The sequence below is a fragment of the Phocoena sinus genome, chromosome 12 (genome assembly GCF_008692025.1).
Source record: "Phocoena sinus isolate mPhoSin1 chromosome 12, mPhoSin1.pri, whole genome shotgun sequence".
NCBI lineage: Eukaryota > Metazoa > Chordata > Mammalia > Artiodactyla > Phocoenidae > Phocoena > Phocoena sinus.
The window spans coordinates 58,328,064-58,352,097 of record NC_045774.1 but is presented as its reverse complement, the minus strand read 5'-3'; the positions used below and the strand labels follow the sequence as shown (position 1 = coordinate 58,352,097).

Genomic DNA, 24,034 nt, shown 5'->3' with positions numbered 1-24,034 from the left:
GCATAGGCAAGCCTGTCTAGACTTTTGATGATCCATGTACTCTCCTTAAAGCTCTATTTCAAGGTGCTTTCCATATTGTTGATTTCCTTCTGTCACTCTCCTTTGCCCTTGAGGCAGGCGTTTTCGGAAATTTCCACTCAGCAGGATGTAGAGGAAAGGGTTGATGCTGCTGCCGGCATAGCTGAGACAGATGGAGAGGCAATAGCCCATATAGAAAGCCAGCGTGGGCTGCTCTGTCTGTAAGTTCACCAGTTGTATCACGTGATAGGGGGCAGCACTCAGGATAAAGACCGCCACCAGCACCAGCGCTGTCTTTGTCAGCTTCATCACTCTCTGCCTTGGAACACTGGGACTGTAGCTGTAGCGGAAACATCTGGAGAGACTGGACACAAACAACCACAGAAATTATAGGACAACAATGTCCCAGAACTTTTTGGACAGTTCAGAATGGCTATGTAGTGAAATGTGAAGCTCATTTTTCTTCTTACTTATTTGGAGCACTGTGAAAATACTCTTTTTCAGCCCTGTGAAAAATTGCCTGAATTTTCCAAAGCTGGAACATTTCGAGAAACAAAATAAATTACATAGCAGTGAATTATAATCCAAAGTATCAAATAAAGATATATGAATCTGTACTGATATAAATGATTGAATAACATGGGAGAGAAGCGACAAACCTTCTTTACAGAAAAATTCCAAATAATATATGTAGATACTCCCCTTTCCAGGAGACACAGCTTAATTCTCACCCTCCTTTCCCTCTTGAGGGTGGACTATACTTAATGACTCGTTTCCAAATAATGGAATAGAGAAAGGGATAAGTAGTCATTTTGAAGTGAAGAAACCTCGTAAACGCTACCTTAACCTTAGAGTCTCATCGTGATACGTTATCAAACAAACCGAGACTGGGGGACATTCTACAGAATACCTGACCAGTACTCCTTAAGTACAGTACTTAAGACTACAAGGTTATGAAAAACAAGGAAAGAGTGAGAAACTGTCACAGACCAGAGAAGACTGTGGCGATGTGTCAACTAAATGCAGTGTGGTCCCCTGGATTGAATCCTGGAGCAGAAAGAGGACTTTAATGGAAAAGCCAGTGAAATCCAATATAGGGTAGAGTTTAGTTAATAGTGGTGTACTAATGCCATTATCTTTGTTTTGACAAATGCAACATGGTAAGATGTTAATGGGGAAACTGGAGTGAGGAGTATATGGAAACTCTCTGTACTACTTATGCAAGTTTGATGTAAATTTAAAATTTTTCTAAAAAAAAAAATGCTTAAATTTCCCAAATTTCATCATGTTATGTCATATTTAGACATTTACTAGAAATTTCTCTGGGACATGACAAGCAGATGAATAAGCCTGGGAAATGGCAGCTGAAAATCACTCTAAGATCATGATTCTTCTGCAGTTCATCAGAGTAGGCACCATCATTCCTCTAACTTATTGCATTTTTAGGGATAACTGGACCATATGAACTTTGTTTTATAAGATGCTCTTAGCATTTCTGAGAAAAGTGTTGGGAGCAAAGTGATCTGATTTGGAGAACTGTTTTAAAAGGGTTCAAGCGTCCTCTCCAGCTGTCGATGTCATAATATTCCATATGATTCCATTTCAACCTTCTCACCTGTGATACATTTAGAAGCTAATTTTTGTCTATAACTGTGGTTGCTTCTCTTTCCCATTCTAAATAGACCACTCTTTTTTTTTTTAATATAATAGTGTTTATTTATTTTTACTTGTTGACAGTTTGCTTTATTTATTTATTTATGGCTGTGTTGGGTCTTCGTTTCCGTGCGAGGGCTTTCTCTAGTTGTGGCAAGCGGGGGACACTCTTCATCGCGGTGCGCGGGCCTCTCACTATCGCGGCCTCTCTTGTTGCAGAGCACAGGCTCCAGACGCGCAGGCTCAGTAATTGTGGCTCACGGGCCCAGTTGCTCCGCGGCATATGGGATCTTCCCAGATCAGGGCTCGAACCAGTGTCCCCTGCATTGGCAGGCAGATTCTCAACCACTGCGCCACCAGGGAAGCCCTAGACCACTCTTTAATAATGTAATAATTCCGAAGAATTTAAAGAAGTCAGAAAAAATGTCATGGGCCAATAGAACACCTAAACCTTTGGTACCAGGGTTTGCCACAAATTTAGACTAATGGTGGTTACATTTTTCACATATTCTTTTTTTTTAAATCTTCACAGTGTTACATATGGTGTGTGGGGAAACCCCACAATCTTGTCTTCTCAAAAAAATACAGTAATTTATTCTGAAGACAAATTTTAATAATGATTTCTTAACCTAACATGTTGTATAATCACTGACTCATTTGAACAACTTGGTATGTACAATTTCAAGTGGAAAATAATTTAGATTTATTCATATAGTTTTAGAGACAAGTATCATTAAAGGTCCTTCCCAAGTTTATTGTCTTTAGGTAAGTCTTTGGTTTTATTTAGTCCTAATTAACCTTGTTCTATGTATTCAAATATTAATGAGATCCTCCCCCCCTACGCTAAAAAAACCCCCACAAAAATTAAAAGGTTATAAAATATACACAACATCTAGGATATTTACATATGTACACAACTCTGCAAAATGTACACATAAAACATTTAAATAACAATGCTGATGACAAATACAAAATTATTCTTTAAACAGAGTCTTGAGTTCTGTTTACATTTTTATGAAACCATTACATCAGTGATTACAATATTTATCACTGAGAGATCCTCAAATAGCTGCTTCAGAACATGACTTATTTTCAGAAAATGCCTTATAGAGACATTAATGCCCATATGTCTGAGCTTGGCATGTTTCAAGTGACTAATGCTTAAGCTTCTATTGTAGACATCTTAGATCTCTGAATTGTTCTTTTAACAAATAAAACAAAATAAGGCATACACTTAACCATCTGGCAACCTTATTCTGTTGATATATCTCCCAGGTATAGCATAAAATTAAAATATAGCACACCAAAATCAAGGGCAAAGGGAAAAAGAAAGTCGTTATCGTCAAATACAGAGTATACCTGTAAAATGAGAGAGAAGACATGACTGTTACATTCACAACGCTAGGGACTTTTACAGTTTATGATTCTGTGATTTTTCAGGGCCCAGAATAAAAGTGCTTGGGGGAAAAGTTAAGGCTCTCTGGGTACTTTCACATACAGAAGGTCTGCTTTTCGTTATTCATAGACAACAACTCTTCTCTAGCCAGCTCTTCTCAGTAGCCAATGCTACTGAGTACTGCAGAGTGGGTGAGGGTGCTTATTACCGTTATATTTAGTGTTATTAACAATAACAGGTAACAGGTGGCATTTGTTATGTAGTAGGCACTATTGAGGGTGCTTTACATATTTTAACCCATTGAATCTGTGCATCCCCAGGAGTACAATGCCATTAGCATCTTCATGTTACGGAGGAGGAAACTAAGGCACAGAGGGGTTGAGCGGCTTGCCCAAGGTTACTCAGCTAGTAGGTGGCAGAGGTGAGATTTGAACCCAGATACTCAGGCCAGCTCCAGAGCTCACGCTTGTAACTGAGACTCCAGATGGTCTCTCAAAGGGCACAGAAGAGGACCTGTTGTCAAATCAGCCGATCATTTTCTCAGTGCTCCGCCAGGGGGAACCCTTGGGTGGGCCAACTCCATTTCTGCCCAGATACCGGGTATCCTCCTTCCGGGGCAAAACCCTTATGTGGAAGAAGGCAGCTGGCATTGCGTGGGTGTGGACTGGGCGGCAGAGAGAGCGCTCCGGAGCCAGAGGGCCTCTGAACGTAGCACACTAGTCCCAGTCTCCGTTCACCGTAAGGACTTAATTCTGGCAGGAACAACAGAGGCCAGAACCTCAGAATATCCCTTACCATAACCAACCGAAAAGAGCAGAAACAGCTGTCGCTGCAAAATAGTCTCTGCTTATGTGACACAGGCCAAAGTCATGTAGTCATATAGTGAGCTTCAGGTCCTGCCCTCCTTTCAGACCGGGGTGCGGCCAGGTTAATTTATCAGCCCGCGGTGATTAACTATCATTTCACCTTTAGATGAGCTGGCGCTTTCTGTCTGTGAGTGGAGCCACTGCTGTTGTGAGAAATAATGAATAAACAATCATGGTATCGACGTTGCACTCCTCTGGAGATTTTTTTGTTGCTGGACTCGTAGCCTTGCTGGGCCTCTACCTCCATCCCTCTCAGACTGTGTCTATGTGATTCAGAAATGACTCATCTATTTGACAAGTGGTAGACTGGGAAAAAGGGATCTGCCAGACTGACTTGCCATAATGTATGTAAAAAGCACCTAGCACAGTACCTGGCCCTTAGCAGGTGATCGAAAAATCTTAGAGATTCTAATGCAGTGTTCAAAATTTCAATCAGAAAAATTTCGACTTAATTTTTTTTTTCAAATTAAGATGTAATAAATGACTGTGTTGGTTGCTGTATTAGTTTCCTAGAGCTGCTGTAACAAATTACCACACACTGGATGGCTTAAAACAACAGAAATTTACTGTCTCACCGTTCTGGAAGCTGGAAGTCTGAAATCAAGGTGTTGGCAGGGTTGGTTCCTTTTTGAGGTTTTGGGGAGGGAGTATGGGCTCCAGGACTTTTCTCCTAGCCTCTGGTGGCTTCTGGCAATCCTTGGTGTTCCTTGGCTTATAGACACATCACTCCAGTCTTTGCCTCTGTCTTCACATGCATCCTCTCTGTGTCTCTTCAAATCTCCCTCTCCTTATCAGGAACCAATCATCGGATTTAGGGCCCACCCTAATCCAGTAAGACCTCATCTCAACTTGATTATATCTGCAAAGACTATTTCTAAATAAGATCGTATTCACAAGCACTGAGAGTTAGAACTTGGATATATCTTTTCGAGGGACGCGACTCAACCAAACTCCAGCTGCATATTGATAAGGTTTGAGTCTCATAACTCCTAGACCCTTTTGGAAAGTCTGCCCCTCCCTTGATTGCTGTGCCCCTATTGAATCTGGCTGCCATGGATCTTTAAAATCCACAGTTAAATATATTTGCACCCACTGAGGTTACATGATTAAACTCAGAATCTTCTTCTAAAGGTTACCCTCTCCTTAAAATCAAACTATCAACTTGATGGTGGGAAGCAGAGAACTAAGTGGGGAGACCGGCCCGAAGAGGATCCCCAAGGACACTCTTCGCGGTTGCTCGCGTGTTGACAAGGAGGATGAAGCACTTCAAGACTTAATTCAACTCTATTTTTCTTAAGTTTTAACAACCTACCAGAGTACACCGTCAGGGGATGTTAAATCAAAAACACAACTCTCAACGCCGTCATTAAATCTGATGACCTTCGAGTAGACCCAGTCAGGCAACGCAAGAATAAAGGAAGCTGCCCAAAGGCCCAGATTGATGCGGCTTGTCTTGTACCTTGTTCTCCAACTCGTCAGTCTCGGTTGGACGAGAGCCAAGTACCTGCAAAGCCGGTTAAGGAAGGGTTTGGGAACAATCAATAAAAGCACTGAGCTCCAAGGATGAAAGGTTCATGACAAGAGTGAATTATTAGTATTATTATCCTCCCTGAAGCACACCTCTATCAGGGTGAAAGAAAGTTATATTTTTTAAGAGCTGGATGGTACCTGTAGAGAAAACAATTCTTGACCCCGTAAGTCTGAATAAACCACTCACTGATACACAGCTGTCACTTACATGAAGACCCTGAAAATGGTAAGATTCTGCTGTGCAAACTTTTTCTTTACAGAGGTGCTTCCCTTGCACAAGAGGCTCTGGAAAACTTTGTCTCTGAATGGGGATTTCCTCCAGGAGGGCAGGACAGGAGGGAAGGTGTACCAATGTGGGACAGGAGGGACGGTGGCTGATGTAGGACAGGAAAGAGGAAAGTGCGTTGGCTGGTGGGAGAATCCCCAGCAGCATGAGATTCAGGCACCTGGGACAGAGATTTTGCTCAGATGGCTTTAGAGTTAGTTCTCCAGGCTCTTGGAGGCTCAGTTCACAGAAATCACAGTGAGAATTAACAGACGTGACTAGCAGACAATACAAATTCCTCAGGAAACGTAGGCTGGAGGGGGGATGTGGACTAATTTCATGGGGAAGGGGTTCTCACTTTTCTTTTTTTCTATTTTGATCCAGAAAAAAGGATAATCATTAATCAAACTTGAAATCCTGATATATCAAACATATTTGGTCCTCCAGCAAATCCAAGAATAATTTTTCAGACACGCTGAAAGCGAAAGCATGAAAAAGAGAGCTCAGATCCAGAGGAGGTACTTGAGAAAACACAGTTTTGCTGGCAGTCGGGGGTGTAGGAAAGCAGCATTAGTAGACAATAAACAAATGTCAAATGTGGTCAATGGTCCTTTAATTTTCTCCAAGATTTTGTAGAGCTACTTAATGAAGATTTATGAAAATGGAAAATTCTCTGTCTCCTTGCTCTTTCAATTTTGCACAAGAGGTAGGACGTTTTGCACTCACTTAGGGGACCCCTTGCCATGCAGGGACAGGCTTGTGACCCCGGGTGCCTCAGCCACCCCTCCTTCCCCACACTGCACCTGCGTTACCTGTCGCTAAGGAGAGAAAGCTCCCTTCCCTTCCTGCTGAGGAAGGGAATGAAGTAGTGATTGTACAGCAACCCTGCCATCATTCTGTCTGGGATTAAAGATGATGAAGTCATGGCATCAATCGGTTAGGGAATCTTCTCTCATCATCTCCCCAACTGAAAACCCTTCAATGGCCTTTCTTTGTCTTTTAGATAAAATTCAGAATTCTCACCATGACCCTTGATGTCTTTCTCCCTCCGGCCCTCCCTGTCACTCAGGCTGAAGTTTGTGCCAGTCTCTCCCTGGCCTTCCTTCAAACTCTGTCTCTTTCAGCGTCAGGTACATGCTGTTCTACCCGCCTGGCAGGACGTGCCTCTCCTTCCTCCTGCTTCTACTGGGAGTCCCCATTTAGGTCTCCCTCTCGGAGAAGCTTCCCCTGACCACTCGCTCTATACGAGGGCCCATGACTATAAATGCGGATTGTGGGGCAACTCTACTTTTCCTTCTAGTAGGTATCATTGTGTGGAAATACATATTTACCCCTGTGACTCTTCACGGTGTAATGTCTGTCTACACCTCTGGAATGGAAGCCCCATGAAGGCAGGAGCCTTGGCTATTAGTTTAATGCTGCTGTGTCTCCTGTGTCTGGCATCGTTCCTGTCATACGGTCTGTGCTCAATAAATATTTGTTAAATGAATGAATGGGGAATTTTGGCTCCTACTTACTGACTTTGTTGTTGTTCTAGAAAATTTACTTACGAAAGTAACCACTAATGAAAGTCTAGGTAGCTTTCACCTAGAGGCAAATATTTTTCATATTTTGGATGTTTATAGAATTTTTTTGTATTGCTTTAAAGGTAGGAGCCCTCTCTTAAAATATTCCACACACTTGCAGTTATTAATTAATCAGAGAAAGAAAAATGAAAGAGTTATGGGAAACACTTGAGTTTTATGATCCATTAAATTGACAATTCAAATAAATGTATAAACAATAAGGCATACTGGTGGCACTGACATTAAGTGCTGGCATTACAGAGAAAACTTCATTTCTGTTTTACAGAATTATAGATTTTGTTGAATTTTTGTGAATTTAGTAGAGTTAGAACTGCAAGAAATGACAGGGGCTGGGGGAAAGTTTCAGTTTTACAAAATCTTTATTTGTCTCTGGCCACGTGATCCTCTGAAGTGAGGGCAGGGAGAAAGATAAAGGCCTGAGTTTCTTAATTTGAAAGTAAAATTTTAGCATTCTGTGTCCATAAGGTTAAAAGAAAAATACACACTATTCAGTTGTGTAAGGTACACACACACACACACACACACACTCAGAAAAAACCTGTGAACATTAGGAAATGTTCTGTGGTCTGTTCTAAGGCAGACAATGCGCTTTCACTTTATTTGCAGTAAGAGGTTTACCGAAGGGGTACAGTTTCCCCTCTTTAAAGAAAAAGCCGATACTCTCCTGCCTTCATGGTATGTACATGGTATGAAGAAGATTTTCTCCTTCTGAGAATGGGATCACGATGGTGAGGACTATACTTTAGGTTGCTTTTCTACAGTGGTTCCTGCCCCGCGCAGGGCTCTGGTGTTGGAGCCCTGGCAAGCTCACCAGGCTTTACTCCACACACCATCAGCGTTGGTGGCATCAGCTGAACTAACCAGGTCGACTTACCCAGCGTGCAGATTAAAAAATGTGAAGCTAAGTATAAGTTGAGAAGTATACTCTACATATTTTGATAATTCTTTTGTAGAAAAGCAGCAGGATATAAAAACTGCATTAAACATTACCATCATTATTCACGTCTGAATAATAATGATCCAGGGAATGATTTATATGGACCCCGCTATTCCTTTGTTTATCCATCTGAAGAACTGCTCATCCCTTCCTGACCCCAAAGGCCCACTTGGAAGGGTAAGAGAGGCAGAGCTCAGGAAAGAATCCTTGATGGACTCAGGGAAATTTAACACAGCCCTCAAGACTGACATTCACTCATTCATTCATCAGTAGTTTTTGAGCACCCATGTGCCAGGCATTGTTACACAGACACTAGTGTAGTGACCAAAGACCCTGCCTTTGTGGAGTTTACATTTGATGGCCAGGGAAGGCTAGACAAAAACAACATACATGCATATCTTTGTACACGAAATATATTAACATATGTAATATATTCGAAGTAAGGGAGAAAGAAAAAGTAGATCAGAGCAAGGGGGACCAAGTGTGCTGGGTTGGGCTTGGGGTGGGAAGAAGGTGGATAGAGATTTCAGGTGGGTTGCTCTGTTGTGCTTTCTACTGTTGTCTTCAGGCCTTGTTTCTGTTTGGGGAGTGCTGCTAAGAGCAGTTGTGGAGGTCCTTGCATCTGGGTGATGCAGGGCACATCCTAGCTTGCATGCTTCCTAAAGAAACCAGGTGGTGAGGTAGTTGCCAGCTACCTGCCATCTCCAGAGTTGGACAGCCTGCCTCTGAACTGGGCTCCATCACTCACTGGCTCCACAGGCTCTGGCCATCACCATTATCTCCTTGAATAACATTAGCTTACATGGGTGGAGAATCTGGCTTTGGCATGTTCTGGGATACAGTCCAACAAATTTCTAATGATGTAAATGGCAGTATTTGCATTAACCAATCATAATGATGAGTATAAAGGATGGTCCTCCTGGTACTCTGACTTCTCTTCATAGCTGTTTAAGAGCCCACTACTCCACTGATTCCTTTAAGCTGCTAGGTGATAACAAGGGTGTGTGAGGCATTGAACTTACCAGAAAGAGCCATAGACAAGGAGTGAGGAGACCTACTTCAGTTCTCAGCTCTGCCACTGACTATGTGCCTTTAGCAAATCCCCTCACTTCTCAGGACCTCTGCTTCCTTCTTGCAAGAATGATGGGTGGTGGTGGGGCATTCATTCTGGTCTCCAATATTTCATGATTTTATGGTCTTTGGTTTTTTTTTACATCTTTATTGGAGTATAATTGCTTTACAATGGTGTGTTAGTTTCTGCTTTATAATAAAGTGAATCAGTTATACATATACATATGTTCCCATATCTCTTCCCTCTTGCATCTCCCTCCCTCCCACCCTCCCTATCCCACCCCTCCAGGCGGTCTATGGTCTTTTTTTTTCTTGCAGTCAATTGTAAATAAAACTGAGATAGAAAAAATGATTGGGAAAAAGGAGATGTTTAGTATTTTAAGTTTTCCGTGAAAAAATTGACCTCTGTGAAAGTTGGAAAAATATTACCTGATCTGTCCTACAATGAAACAAACAAAGGAAGAGGAACTTTGCTATTACAAACCAGCACTGATGTTGCTTAAGTTGGGATGACCTTGGGGAAGTACAGGCATCTCTGAATTATGTTAATATATTTCATAGTCTCTTCACTTACCTGTCCACACTCATTACAGTCATGATGGCACTACAGGCAAATGGGTTGCAGGTATCCAGGGATGTGATGTTGGTGCAGAGAGGCCCCCCAAACACCCACTCTCCTCTCCGGGCCCACTGGTGAATAAGAAAAGGCATTCCCATGATGTGGACCAGATCAGCCACAGCCAGGTTGCAGATATAAATGTCAGGAACTGTTTTTTTTCCTGGACCTGAAAGAAATGGAGGGAAACCCGAGGATTGACATTGAAAGTACACACCTTTAATTTATGCCATCTCTTACAGATTTTCAACTGCTAACATTATTTTAAAAGTTAAAAGGAAACTGTCACAAATGCACATATGAATGCTTGTGTATATTCAGATGTTTTGAACTATTTGATAACTAACTGCAGTGGTTTAAAAATATGTCCATAACTTCTTTGATATTGCTTTCAAGAGCGGGGGCCTAGGGCTTCCCTGGTGGCGCAGTGGTTGAGAGTCTGCCTGCCGATGCAGGGGACACGGGTTTGTGCTCCGGTCCCGGAAGATCCCACATGCAGCGGAGCGGCTGGGCCCGTGAGCCATGGCCGCTGAGCCTGCGCGTCCGGAGCCTGTGCTCCGCAACGGGAGAGGCCACAACAGTGAGAGGCCCGTGTACTGCAAAGAAAAAAAAGAGCGGGGGCCTAATTCCCTCCCTTTGAGTGTGGGTTGAACTTAGTAACTCACTTCTAACGAATAGGATGTGGTGGAATTGACAGTGTGACATTCAGAATTTGGACATAAAGGAATGGTGGGGTTTTCTCCTTGCTCTCTCTTGTGTCACTTTCTCCGGGGGAAGCCAGGTGCCGTCTTGTGAGGTTACTCAACAGCACCGTGAAGAGGTCCATGTGGAAAGGAACTGAGACTTCCTGCCAACAACCAGTACCAACCTGCCAGACCTGTGAGTGAGCTCCCTTGGAGTAGATGCTCCAGCCCTAGCCAAGCCTTTAGATAGTCCTCTAAAGATGGACAGACAGCTTGACTGCAACTTTTTGAGAGACCCTGAGCCAGAACCACCCAGCTAATCTGCTCTTGGATTCCTGACCCTCAAAACTGTGTGAGAGGGACTCCCCTGGTGGCACAGTGGTTGGGAGTCCACCTACCAATGCAGGGGACACGGGTTCGAGCCCTGGTCCAGGAAGATCCTACATGCCACAGAGCAGCTGAGCCCGTGCGCCACAACTACTAAGCCTGCGCTCTAGAGCCCGTGAGCCACAACTACTGAGCCCGTGTGCCACAACTAATGAGCCTGCACACCTGGAGCCTGTGCACCGCAACAAAGGGGGGCCGCCACGATGAGAGGCCCGTGCACTGCAGTGAAGAGTGGCCTCGCTCGCTGCAACTGGGGAAGGCCCGCGTGCCGCAGTGAAGACCCAATGCAGCCAAAAATAAATAAATAAAAATTAAAAAAACAAACAAAAAATGTGTGAGATAACAAATGTTGATTGTTTTAAGCCACTAAGTTCTGAAGTGATTTCTACATAGCAACAAATTATACCAACTCTAAACTCACTCAGGCAAGACTTTGTCTTTACCTATCCCTAGCACCAAATATAGCTGAATAGGGAAAATAAATGTTTCCATCTTGCAATGCATTTTTTCCCCCACTGAAGCTGTAAGTTCAAATCCTAACTGAGGCCATTGTTAAAACAAATTTCGACCATTACTTAGAAATATTCCAATAAAATTTAACTCAATAGAAAAGACTATTAATTAAGACCCTGAAATCCAGAGTGTGGAGTAGAAATCTGAAACGAGTGAATTGGTGGAGGGCACTGAGAAACATCTCCTGTCAAATGTTGGGGGAAGTGAAGGCAAAATAATTTTCTGAGAGCAGAAATTTAAAATTCAGTTACTCCCTATCTTCAAGGAGTTGGGGCATTCAGTAATAAACAGGTATCATCTTTATCTGGGAGATGCTGTTTATTAATTGAACAAATGTTTTATTGAGCAGCAATTATATGTCAGGCATAATATTATGCTTTGGGCTGCACCTAGAAAGTCTAACATCAAGGAGCTTATAGTCTAGACGTGTAATAAATGATCACATTATAACGTGATCAAAGAAAGCTAGAGAAAGCACAAGGAGCGCATACAAATGGGCCTCTACACCCTCCCCTAGGGGCAGTCAAGGCAGATTTCTTGGCAGAAGTGACCTCTGTATTGAGGACAGATAAGAATTTAAGTAGCACATAAGAATTAGCCCTAAGATTGTGCCACAATTGTTAGTTCACCCTGGATCCAGGTCTATTGCTCTGTTGTTTGGAAGCTAGTGTGTGTCTTCATTATTCAGGGACTGCAAATTCTACAGCCTGTGAACTTCATATTTAAGCCATCAAAGGCTCGTGTGAGGCGTCAGTCGGGGCCAGGATATTTTACCCAGGCCGTGGCAGCACACACTATATGGGGGAGTTACTGCTGTGAGTCCTTATTCAGCAACCACACTTTGGGCATTGTTGATGCCACTAATACAGCAGGTTGGTTCCCTGTCCCCAGGACGTTGGTGGCTCAGATCAGAAAGACCAAGAAGGAGAAGAGACTTGAGAAAAAAAACATGTCAACCAAAAAAGATGCTAAATGACTGTCCTTGGTCTCTAATCCTCGTCCTCACCAGACCATTGGGAGTAGGAGATGGAGAGGGCTCAGGGGAGAGGAAATGATATTAGAGGTCAGCTGGAAGGAGTTCCACGCTAAAAAACAAAAACAGAAGCAAAGGGACTTCCCTGGTGGTGCAGTGGTTAAGAATCCGCCTGCCAAAGCAGGGGACACAGGTTCGAGCCCTGGTCCAGGAAGATCCCACATGCCATGGAGGAACTAAGTCTGTGCGCCACAACTACTGAGCCCGTGAGCCACAGCTACCAAAGCCTGTGTGCCTAGAGCCCATGCTCCACAACAAGAGAAGCCACTGCAATGAGAAACCCGCTCACTGCAATGAAGAGTAAGCCCTGTTCGCCAGAGCTAAAGAAAGCCAGCGCACAACAACGAAGACCCAGCACAGCCAACAATAAATACATAAAAATAAATTAAAAAACAAAAACAAAGCAAAAACACAATAATAAAAAACCCTATAAATCTTTGCCTATTAAGTAGATGTTATTTCCATTTGAATTGGGGTATAAACCACAAGTGGTTGCTTAGGTCCTAACTGCAGCAATTAGATCCATGGCCCTTGCTCTCCTCCAGGTAGGCATCCATCATTTACTGATAATGAATTATGGAAATTCCTTTGTTGAGGACAGTGCATGCCATTAACTGGAAATACAAAAGAATAAAATAAAAGTGTTTCTACATGATACTCTGTATAGCAAAAGAGAGTTCTGAAGCAAATGATATATCTATCTGGGCATAAGGTACTAGGGTAATAAAACTAACACATTATATTTATTATTACTTTTTTAAACTGAAAGTGACTGCATAGAAATTAAAAATGATTAGATAGAAATGGTAAAATTTCTAGCTATACCACTTGCATTCTTTTCTTAGGTCTAATTTATCTTCAGATTTCATGTTGCCAGACTTAATTAGATTTCTGTCTCTCATGAACCAAACATTAAAAAAAATATGTAAATCAGTGATCATTTCAGCTAACGTGTTTTTCATATGGTTAATATGGCCATATCTAAATGCTATGATAAATTAAGGTATACCACAATCCCATACAATAAATGATAGAGTTGTTACAAATCATACTTTGGAAGAATATTTAATCAAATGAGAAAGTACTTATTAAGTAAAAAAAAAAAATCAACTATGTACGTAGTATGACCCCAAATTTATTTAGACATTTGTCTAAAAACATGCTGAAATAATATGTCACAGTAATCCCAGTGATTATCCACTTGGTAGTAGTAGTATGACTGATTGCGACTTTATTCTTTGTATTTTTTAATGTTTAAAAAGATTCTATTAAAAACATGTTTACCTTTTGCAATCAGAAACAGCGATATATGCAATGGGTTAAATAAAACTAAAAAAATATATATAACCCCACACAAGCAGAATGATGCCTTTCTGATCAGCCTACTCTCAAGCCCACTTTTCACCCTTCTGCACTTTGTTCCTAGGTCTTCTTGCCAACTGGCTTTTGTTTTGTTTTGGCCAATAGGAAGCACTATTGGAGGGAAATTGGAGGGTAAGATGAGAGGAGAGGCCAGGGTATTTCCTTCCCGTCTCTGCTGTTGGCATCTCTGGTGGTGGCTGCATCCCGCCCATGGCTCCACCTTCCTCCTGCAGTTCCCACTCCATGGTCCCAGATCCCACTGTGGCTACAGCTCCCACCAGGCAGCCCAAACTTCCAAGATCTGTAAAACCACTTTTTTTCCCTCCATTCAGCTCAGGGCCAGGAGGAGGGTGGTGGTGTTGGGGCAGAGGATGGTGGTAGGACATGGTAGTACCTTCCTAATTTTGTTTATCTCTGGGTTGCCTCACATGTCCTTGTTTGGCATTTAACTCTAGTTAAATTATATTCCTATTGTGAGTGTAAAAATTAATAAACAGAAACCTCAATTAAAATGGAGTCAGGAGGCCAGAAGCGGGGAGCTCTCATGCCCTATGATAGCAGAGATCAACAGAAGAAAGACTTCTTGCCTGGCAGGAGCTTAGCCAATGAGAGACTGTCACCACTCAGCCAGTGACAAGCCACTATATTTTGAACTCTCAATTTCTCCAATGGACTCTGTTTACTACAGCCCTCCCAACTTCCTTTCCCCCTCTGTAAAAGAATCCTCCTCTCTCTGTTGGGTGGCACTTGCATGTGGCTTGCCATAGTTGCAGATCCCCAATTGCAATACTTTGCTGATCTTGAGTAAACTAATTTCTGCTTCAGAAATAACTGGTAGTTCATTTGTTTAAGGTCAGCATGAGGCAACACCAATGGATTAGTAGTGATTTCATAAAGCACTGTGCTGAGAAGAATTGTGAGTCATCACACAGGCGCTACTAAAGGACAGATCTGTGTGATTAGACATGACTGCCAAGGGTGGGAGAGTTTAGAGTAGAGTGACGTATTTGCCAACCCTGCTCTAGATACACAGTGTAAGATATATAAAGAGAACCTAATTGGAAATTCTAGTTTCATTTCTGTGCCCTCACTTATTGTGTCCTTGGGGAAGACGTTCAACCCCTTTATACTCCAGAGCTGTCTTGGTGCATTGGACCAAAGCAAGGGTCTCCAATTAACTTTCCAGTTCATTTGAACAGATGTGACTGGGAGTTTTTGTAGCATCTAAAGCATAGGGTATGTGTACAGCAAGGGTGTGGGTCAACTCCAACTCCAGCTGGCACCCTGAGAATGGTATAGGGCTGGGTCAGAGGGGAGCACTAAGCTGAGTGGGAAAAAAGAAGAGGCCTTGTTCTAAGCATTTCCCATCTCTGTCTTAGCGACTGGTATTCCATCATTAGACCATTAGTATTCCTTCAGGAACACTCACTCTTCTTCCTGTAATCTCTGTATAAAATGTAGACACCATGGGGAGGGGTTAAAAAGTAAGATGTTTCAGTAATTCATGATTTAGTGTAAATTAGTTGACTTGACAGCCAGTTGAGGGCAGGGAATGAAAGAATGGGAACGTTTTGTTTATAGGGAGACAAGGCATCCTTTAGAGAGCCTCTGCCCACTCAAAGCCGTCTGTCAGTAGACAGGAGAAAGATATGTCCAAAACATGGGGGTGGGGGACCAATGGAGAGAAACATCGCCTTTATTGAAGGAGTTTTCCAGGACCCACTGTGGCCATGGACAATAGTTGAGTAATGGGGCTGAGTTCATAAGTCTCTCTCCCAAGAGCAAAAGGGGAAATTTTTACGTTTTAATTGGCCCAGTTTTCCTCCTACATTTTAAAATCTGGCTTCCTTTAGACCTGCTGTGAATTTAAAGTATGACTGAGTAGTAATGATCTGGCTTCACTACTTTATAGTCACCCTCCTAATGCACAAATCCATTCTTAAAAAAAAAAAAAAGCCACATAGGACACCTTATTCTGGAAGCTCCACCTTCCGTAAATCTATTCTTTCATACATTTTTGTAGTCTTCCTTTGGCAAAGTCAGAAGTTAGTTCATTTCTTGCTTTCCAGCATCACTAATGATCTTACTATTGTTCTATTCATTCTCTTTTGATACAAGTATTTATCATAAATGGGAAAGTCCTAAATCTTCTTTAAATGCATCTAGTTCTCCTTATTTTTAGTGTAGTCTTCATAGTTTGAGCAATCTATATGTTAAGAAGGCAACAAATAAAAGATCATGGCATATAGCCAGACTCATCAAGAAAAAAAGGGATAAGACTCAAATCAATAGTTAGGAATGAAAAAGGAGAAGTAACAATTGACACTGCATAAATACAAAGGATCATGAGAGATTACTACAAGCAACTCTATGCCAATAAAATGGACAACCTGGAAGAAATGGACAAATTCTTAGAAATGCACAACCTGCTGAGACTGAACCAAGAAGAAATAGAAAATATGAACAGACCAATCACAAGCACTGAAATTGAAACTGTGATTAAAAATCTTCCAACAAACAAAAGCTCAGGGCCAGATGACTTCACAGGTGAATTCTATCAAACATTTAGAGAAGAGCTAAAACCTATCCTTCTCAAACTCTTCCAAAATATAGCAGAGGGAGGAACACTCCCAAACTCATTCTATGAGACCACCATCACCCTGATACCAAAACCAGACAAAGATGTCACAAAGAAAGAAAACTACAGATCAATATCACTGATGAACATAGATGCAAAGATCCTCAACAAAATACTAGCAAACAGAATCCAACAGCACATTAAAAGGATCATACACCATGATCAAGTGGGGTTTATTCCAGGAATGCAAGGATTCTTCAATATACGCAAATCAATCAACGTGATACACCATATTAACAAACTGAAGGAGAAAAACCATATGATCATCTCAGTAGATGCAGAGAAAGCTTTCGACAAAATTCAACACCCATTTATGATAAAAACCCTACAGAAAGTAGGCATAGAGGGAACGTTCCTCAACATAATAAAGGCCATATATGACAAACTCACAGCCAACATCATCCTCAATGGTGAAAAACTGAAACCATTTCCACTAAGATCAGGAAAAAGGCAAGGTTGCCCACTCTCACCACTATTATTCAACATAGTTTTGGAAGTTTTAGCCACAGCAATCAGAGAAGAAAAAGAAATAAAAGGAATCCAAATCATAAAAGAAGAAGTAAAGCTGTCACTGTTTGCAGATGACATGATACTCTACATAGAGAATCCTAAAGATGCTACCAGAAAACTACTAGAGCTAATCAATGAATTTGGTAAAGTAGCAGGATACAAAATTAATGCACAGAAATCTCTGGCATTTGTATACACTAACGATAAAAAATCTGAAAGTGAAATTAAGAAAACACTCCCATTTACCACTGAAACAAAAAGAATAAAATATCTAGGAATAAACCTACCTAAGGAGACAAAAGACCTGTATGCAGAAAACTATAAGACACTGATGAAAGAAATTTAAGATGATACAAATAGATGGAGAGATATACCATGTTCTTGGATTGGAAGAATCAACATTGTGAAAATGACTATACTACCCAAAGCAATCTACAGATTCAATGCAATCCCGAGCAAACTACCACTGGCATTTTTCACAGAAATAGAACAAAAAAGTTCACAATTTGTAGGGAAACAGAAAAGACCCCGAATAGCCAAAGCAATCTTGAGAACGAAAAATGGAGCTGGAGGAATCAGGCTCCCTGACTTCAGACTATACTACAGAGCTACAGTAATCAAGACAATATGGTACTGGCACAAAAACAGAAATATAGATCAATGGAACAGGATAGAAAGCCCAGAGATAAACCCACGCACATATGGTCACCTTATCTTTGATAAAGGAGGCAAGAATATACAATGGAGAAAAGACAGCCTCTTCAATAAGTGGTGCTGGGAAAACTGGACAGGTACATGTAAAAGTATGAAATTAGAACACTTCCTAACTCCATACACAAAAATAAACTCAAAATGGATTAAAGACCTAAATGTAAGGCCAGACACTATCAAACTCAGAGGAAAACATAGGCAGAACACTCTATGACCTAAATCACAGCAAGATCCTTTTTGACCCACCTCCTAGAGAAATGGAAATAAAAACAAAAATAAACAAATGGGACCTAATGCAACTTAAAGCTTTTGCACAGCAAAGGAAACCATAAACAAGACCAAAAGACAACGCTCAGAATGGGAGAAAATATTTTCAAATGAAGCAACTGACAAAGGATTAATCTCCAAGATTTACAAGCAGCTCATGCGGCTCAATAACAAAAAAACAAACAACCCAATCCAAAAATGGGCTGAAGACCTAAACAGACATTTCTCCAAAGAAGATGTACAGATTGCTAACAAACACATGAAAGAATGCTCAACATCAATAATCATTAGAGAAATGCAAATCAAAACTACAATGAGATATCATCTCATACTGGTCAGAATGGCCAACATTAAAAAATCTGGAAACAATAAATGCTGGAGAGGGTGTGGAGAAAAGGGAACACTCTTGCACTGTTGGTAGGAATGTAAATTGATACAGCCGCTATGGAGAACAGTATGGAAGTTCCTTAAAAAACTAAAAATAGAACTACCATATGACCCAGCAATCTCACTACTGGGCATATACCCTGAGAAAACCATAATTCAAAAAGAGTCATGTACCAAAATATTCATTGCAGCTGATTTTACAATAGTCAGGATATGGAAGCAACCTAAGTGTCCATCATCGGATGAATGGATAAAGAAGATGTGGCACATATATACAATGGAATATTACTCAGCCATAAAAAGAAACGAAATTGAGTTATTTGTAGTGAGGTGGATGGACCTAGAGTCTGTCATACAGAGTGAAGTAAGTCAGAAAGAGAAAAACAAATAGTCTATGCTAACACATATATATGGAATCTAAGGGGAAAAAAAAAAAGGTCATGGAGAACCTAGGGATAAGATGGGAATAAAGACAGACCTACTAGAGAATGGACTTGAGGATATGGGGAGGGGGAAGGGTAAGCTGTGACAAAGTGAGAGAGTGGCATGGACATATATACGCTACCAAACGTAAAATGGATAGCTAGTGGGAAGCAGCCGCATAGCACAGGGAGATCAGCTCGGTGCTTTGTGACCGCCTAGAGGGGTGGGATAGGGAGGGTAGGAGGGAGGGAGACACAAGAGGGAAGAGATATGGGAACATACGTATATGTATAACTGATTCACTGTGTTATAAAGCAGAAACGAACACACCATTGTAAAGCAATTATACTCCAATAAAGATGTTAAAAAAATAAAAATAAAAGATCATGGGAAGGCATGATAAAAATATTAATATAAATTGTCTTACTTTTTTTGGGGAGCAATTAAAAAAACTGTTAGATAAATTCCAAGCTGAAAAAAATTAAAACTAATTTACTTTCAAATGACTTTTGAGAGATTAATAAATTTTTGAAGAGTAATTTGCAAAGAAAAATATCAACATCCTAGCAATAAAAATAAAAATTAAGTTGCTTCAGATGTTTTTTGAAAGATTAAAGGATTCATCTTAAAAGCTCCATTAACATATATCTTCTCACTTATTATCTATAAAATTGTAATGGTATGAAGAAGTAGCAGATTTTTCACAATCATTGCAAGTAAATTTGTCAGTATTATGGCTCAGGTTTTCTCTCTTTTTTTTTTTTCCAGTTTAATGACTATTTGCTTTATGTTGAGAATCTGTCTCTGGGAATTATAGCTCAGTATTGACTTTTAGAAGAATTCACATTCCACATTTCTTTTTTTTTTTTCAAGCTTTGTCTCCATATGAGTGGGTGGAATCAGGCCATTGTCTATTGGTGTAACTTGAGGGGGACCAAGAAGTTTCTCTGGCTCCAGATATTTCAACAGCCTGTCACAGGGCCTGAATTTCACACTGACCAGTCTTTGCATATAAAAGGTGTCTGTAAAAATGCAACCATTTCTGGAGGGCTACACCTTCTAAGGACTTGGTTTCTCAACAGTGGGACCAAGGCTCTCAGGCATGAGGCACACTGCTTGTATCTTTAGGAGGGGACAGTAAAAATACTGAGGGGCAAGAGAGAAAGATGGAAGGAAAAGTGAGCAGGTGCAACAGACAAACAGGGTGAGCTGGAAACATTCCCAGGTCTCTGACTGTTAACTTTCTACTTCACATTATTGCTTCCTGAGGCTTTCTGAGAATATTTGATTACTTTCATCTCTGTTCCTGGAACTTGTTCTTTGAATCACCTTTTTTCACCCACTTGTTTTTAGTATCTTGTATTATTTTTCAAATGAGTTAATGTATTTAAATCTTGTCTTCTCCAGTAAACCCTGAACTTTTTAGAGTCAGATGCTGCCATATTTCTTTGGTATTTACATAACTCTTAGAATAGTTCTGGGCATGCAGTAGGTATTTAGTAATACATATTGAGTGGAACTGCTTCTAGCACTTACAAAATAATTTTAAATGCTTGATATTCACAAATGGTTTTACAGGACACAGTAAGGAATGTCTGAATTCATTAAGATTAGAATTCCAGTATACCAAATAAATTTTCAATTATGAATGTCATAAAAAAATTGCCATTGATACACTACACTTAACTACAGAGATAATGACAATAAAAAGTTGAGAAGCCAGCTGGGGAAAGTGACCAGTGATGAGCTTTCTCAGGGATAGTGAGTGTCATCCTGTCACTCTCCCGAGGGCTGCTCCTGCTTTTAATTGGTCCTGTGAGGATTCTGCCATCCACATGGTAACTCCAACCATCTTTCTAGTTTTGATGATTTGTTTGATGTTATTATTATGGAGGATATAGCCTGGAGTTTAGAATCATGGGATCTGAGTTCAAGTGCTAGGACTGTTACTTACCAGCTGTGTGATGCTAGACAAATTATTTTCTCTCCTGGGCCTCTTTCCTCACGTGAGTATTGCCATTTTGAGGAGTGATTGAGTTTACAACTGTGCTCTGTAAGCGTAATATGCTACACAAAAGTTTGTTGTAGTTATGTGTTAATATAATGCTGAAAACACCTTTTTGGTAGTAAGTTAGAATGTGTTTTATAATTTATAAATATGGACAAAAATCTTTTAAAATCGTGGCTGTAAGTATGATCGGAGACCAGGACAAATTTTTTTTTAACACCTTGTGTGTATTAAAACAAGTAAACCTTAAATGTGAAAATAATCGGGATAGCAAAGGTATCATGTAGCGATGGGGCATGTGTACACTAACTCTAAATTCATTTTTGTCAAGCCAGTAGAGGACGAGTACAATGGTCCCTCAGTATCCATGAAGGATCGTTTCAGGACAGCCGCCCCTCACCCATACCAACATCCACAGATGCTCAAGTTCCTTATATAAAATGGTGTAGTGTTTGCATATAACCTATACACATTCTCCCTAATATTTTAAATCGTCTCTAGATTACTTATAATACCTAATACTATGTAAATACTCTGTAATTAGTTGTAAATACAATGGAAATGCTATGGAAGTAGCTGCCAGGGCATGGTAAATTCAAGCTTTGCTTTTTGGAGCTTTCTGGAATTTTTTGCCACATATTTTTGACGATTGCTTGAACCCCCAGATGTGGAACCCATGGAAACAGAGCCCATGGGTACTGAGGGCTGACTGTAATCTGTTCTTATGCTCCAAGTTAAACCTTAAGCTCTAGGTTTGAGAGGAAGCAGGAAATTAGCTGAATGAAGTGGGGGACATGAAGCAAAGGCGAGAGTTACTAGCGAGCAGGTGCCTCTCAGTTTGGCCCGCACTGGGTGGTCCATACTGAGGGGAGCAGCCCACCACGTATGACTGCCTGAATCTTTGGCAGTAGATCAGGTAGAGTATCTCTCTTGTCTAAGTGAGTGCAAAAGACTCTCTTTTACCAGTCAGGCCAGGTCAGCCTCTTAGGGTAGCTCTTATTGCCGGAAAATAAAATGGTTGCCTTGCAGTTTCAGTTCTTGCCTGGGCTCCACTGCCAGAGATTCTGAGTTAATTGGTCTGGGGTGAAACTCTGTATTAGGATTTTTAAAAGCTCTGTGGTGATTCTTTTTTTTAATTTTTAAATATTTGTTTATTTTTGGCTGCATCAGGGGCATGTGGGATCTTTTGTTGTGGTGTGCAGGCTTCTCTCTAGTTGCGGTGTGTGGGCTCAGTAGTTGTGGTGTGCGGGCTCAGTAGTTGTGGTGCACGGACTTAATTGCCCTGCGGCATGTGGGATCTTTGTTCCCCCACCAGGGATCGAACCCGCGTCCCCTGCATTGAAGGCAGATTTTCAGCCACTAGACCACAAGGGAAGTGCCTGTGGTGATTCTAACATGTAGCTAAAAATGAGAATCACTGCTCTAAAAATTCACTGACTCAACAGTAAGCACTGACATTTTGACGTCTGCTACTCAGATGTTACTTAATACATGATGAAAATATCTGTAGAACTTCTTTAATTACCTTAAGCAAATATTTCCAAAACCTGATTTCATTAAGAAAAATCCTACAGGGGGAAAAGGACTCATTGAAGGAGTATATAGCATGTCCCTAAATTACGGAAGCGAAAAAGAAGCCCTTACCTTATTATAGTGAATACAATGAGGATGTTGCCAACCAGCCCCATTGAACAGATAATCCCAACCATGGAAGGGAGGATGGCTGTATCCACCAGGCTGAGGGTTTGATAAGCAAACTCTGGATTCCAGGATTTGTTCAAAAGTTCAGCAGAGGTGTTCCAACAGGATGAGTGAAGTGAATTCATTGTTTATGAGCTTCCAGAGGTTAAAGCTGTGAAGGAATAAGACGTGATTTATTTAATGAAAATTGGAGGCAATTCCTTCCATACAGATTGTCTTTAATTCAAAAAATATTTATTGGGGCTTTCTTTGCACCAAGAATTCATGCAACATAAGATTCCAGGGTGAGTACGATTGCTCCCTGTCCATATGATGTGACAGATTACTCAGATTATTGAACAGTATACTATGATAGTGTGCACATGTTCTCCACATGATTGTAGTACACGCTTCGAGCATAGCTAATACTTACTCAGTACACACCAGTTCTGGTTGTTTACAGCTGGCACCTGTTCTTACTGGCCTGCATGTCTAGTCATATTAGCTAGCACCCCGACAATACTTAGGTTGTTAAGTATACCTCTTCTGTCTGCTATAAAGTGTATGGGGGACACCAACTATGATTGTTTAGGAATGCAGTGAGATAAGACTTCCTAAGATGATTCCTGGTCTGTCTTGAAGGATGAGGAAGAGTTAGATCAGGAAAGGACACTGTGGGAGGGAAAAGTGTTGTAGAGAGTCAGGGAACCATGCACAAAGAAGAATTATGGCACAGGAAAAAATGCCCACCAACCAACCTAAAAATAAACAAGTAAACAGATGAAACCGATGGAACTGGAAAATTATTTGCTTGGCCAACCATCTTGATAAAAGACATTTAAAAAATGCCATCTGGGCTTCCCCGGTGGCGCTGTGGTTGAGAGTCCGCCTGCTGATGCAGGGGACATGGGATCGTGCCCCGGTCCGGAACATCCCACATGCCGTGGAGCGGCTGGGCCTGTGAGCCATGGCTGCTGGGCCTGCGCGTCTGGAGCCTGTGCTCCGCAGCGGGAGAGACCACAACAGTGAGAGGCCCGCATACCGCAAAAAAAAAAAAAAAAAAAAAAAATCCCAATGAGATATTTTGTCATACCTGTTTGGGTGGCCACTATGAAAAAAATAGAAAATAAAAATTGTTGTCAAAATATGGAGGAAAGGGAATCATTTCGCACTGTTGGTAGGAATGTAAATTAGTGCAGCCACTATGGAAAATAGAGTGGAGTTTCTTCCAAAAAAAATTAAAAGTAGAACTACCAAATAATGCAATAGTCCCACTCCTGGGTATACAACTAAAGGAAATGAAGTCAGTATCTTGAGATATATGTACTCCCATGTTCATTGTAGCATTATTTACAATTGCCAAGACATGGAAGTAAGCTAAGTGTCCACTGATGGATGAATGGATAAAGAAAATGTGATACACACACACACACACACACACACACACACACAGAGGAATAATATTGAGCCCTAAAAAGAAGGAAATCTTGCCTT

General features: G+C 41.0%; 1 protein-coding gene across 1 annotated transcript; it reads right to left on the bottom strand.

Moving 5' to 3' along the window:
• Positions 1-53: 53 nt before the first annotated feature.
• Positions 54-22,686, bottom strand: MCHR2 (melanin concentrating hormone receptor 2). The gene is given in 7 exon segments (XM_032651726.1): positions 54-90; positions 92-358; positions 2,911-3,030; positions 5,246-5,437; positions 9,897-10,101; positions 20,373-20,377; positions 22,505-22,686. Coding segments are annotated over 7 exon segments (1,008 nt in total).
• Between the last annotated feature and the right edge of the window lie 1,348 nt (positions 22,687-24,034).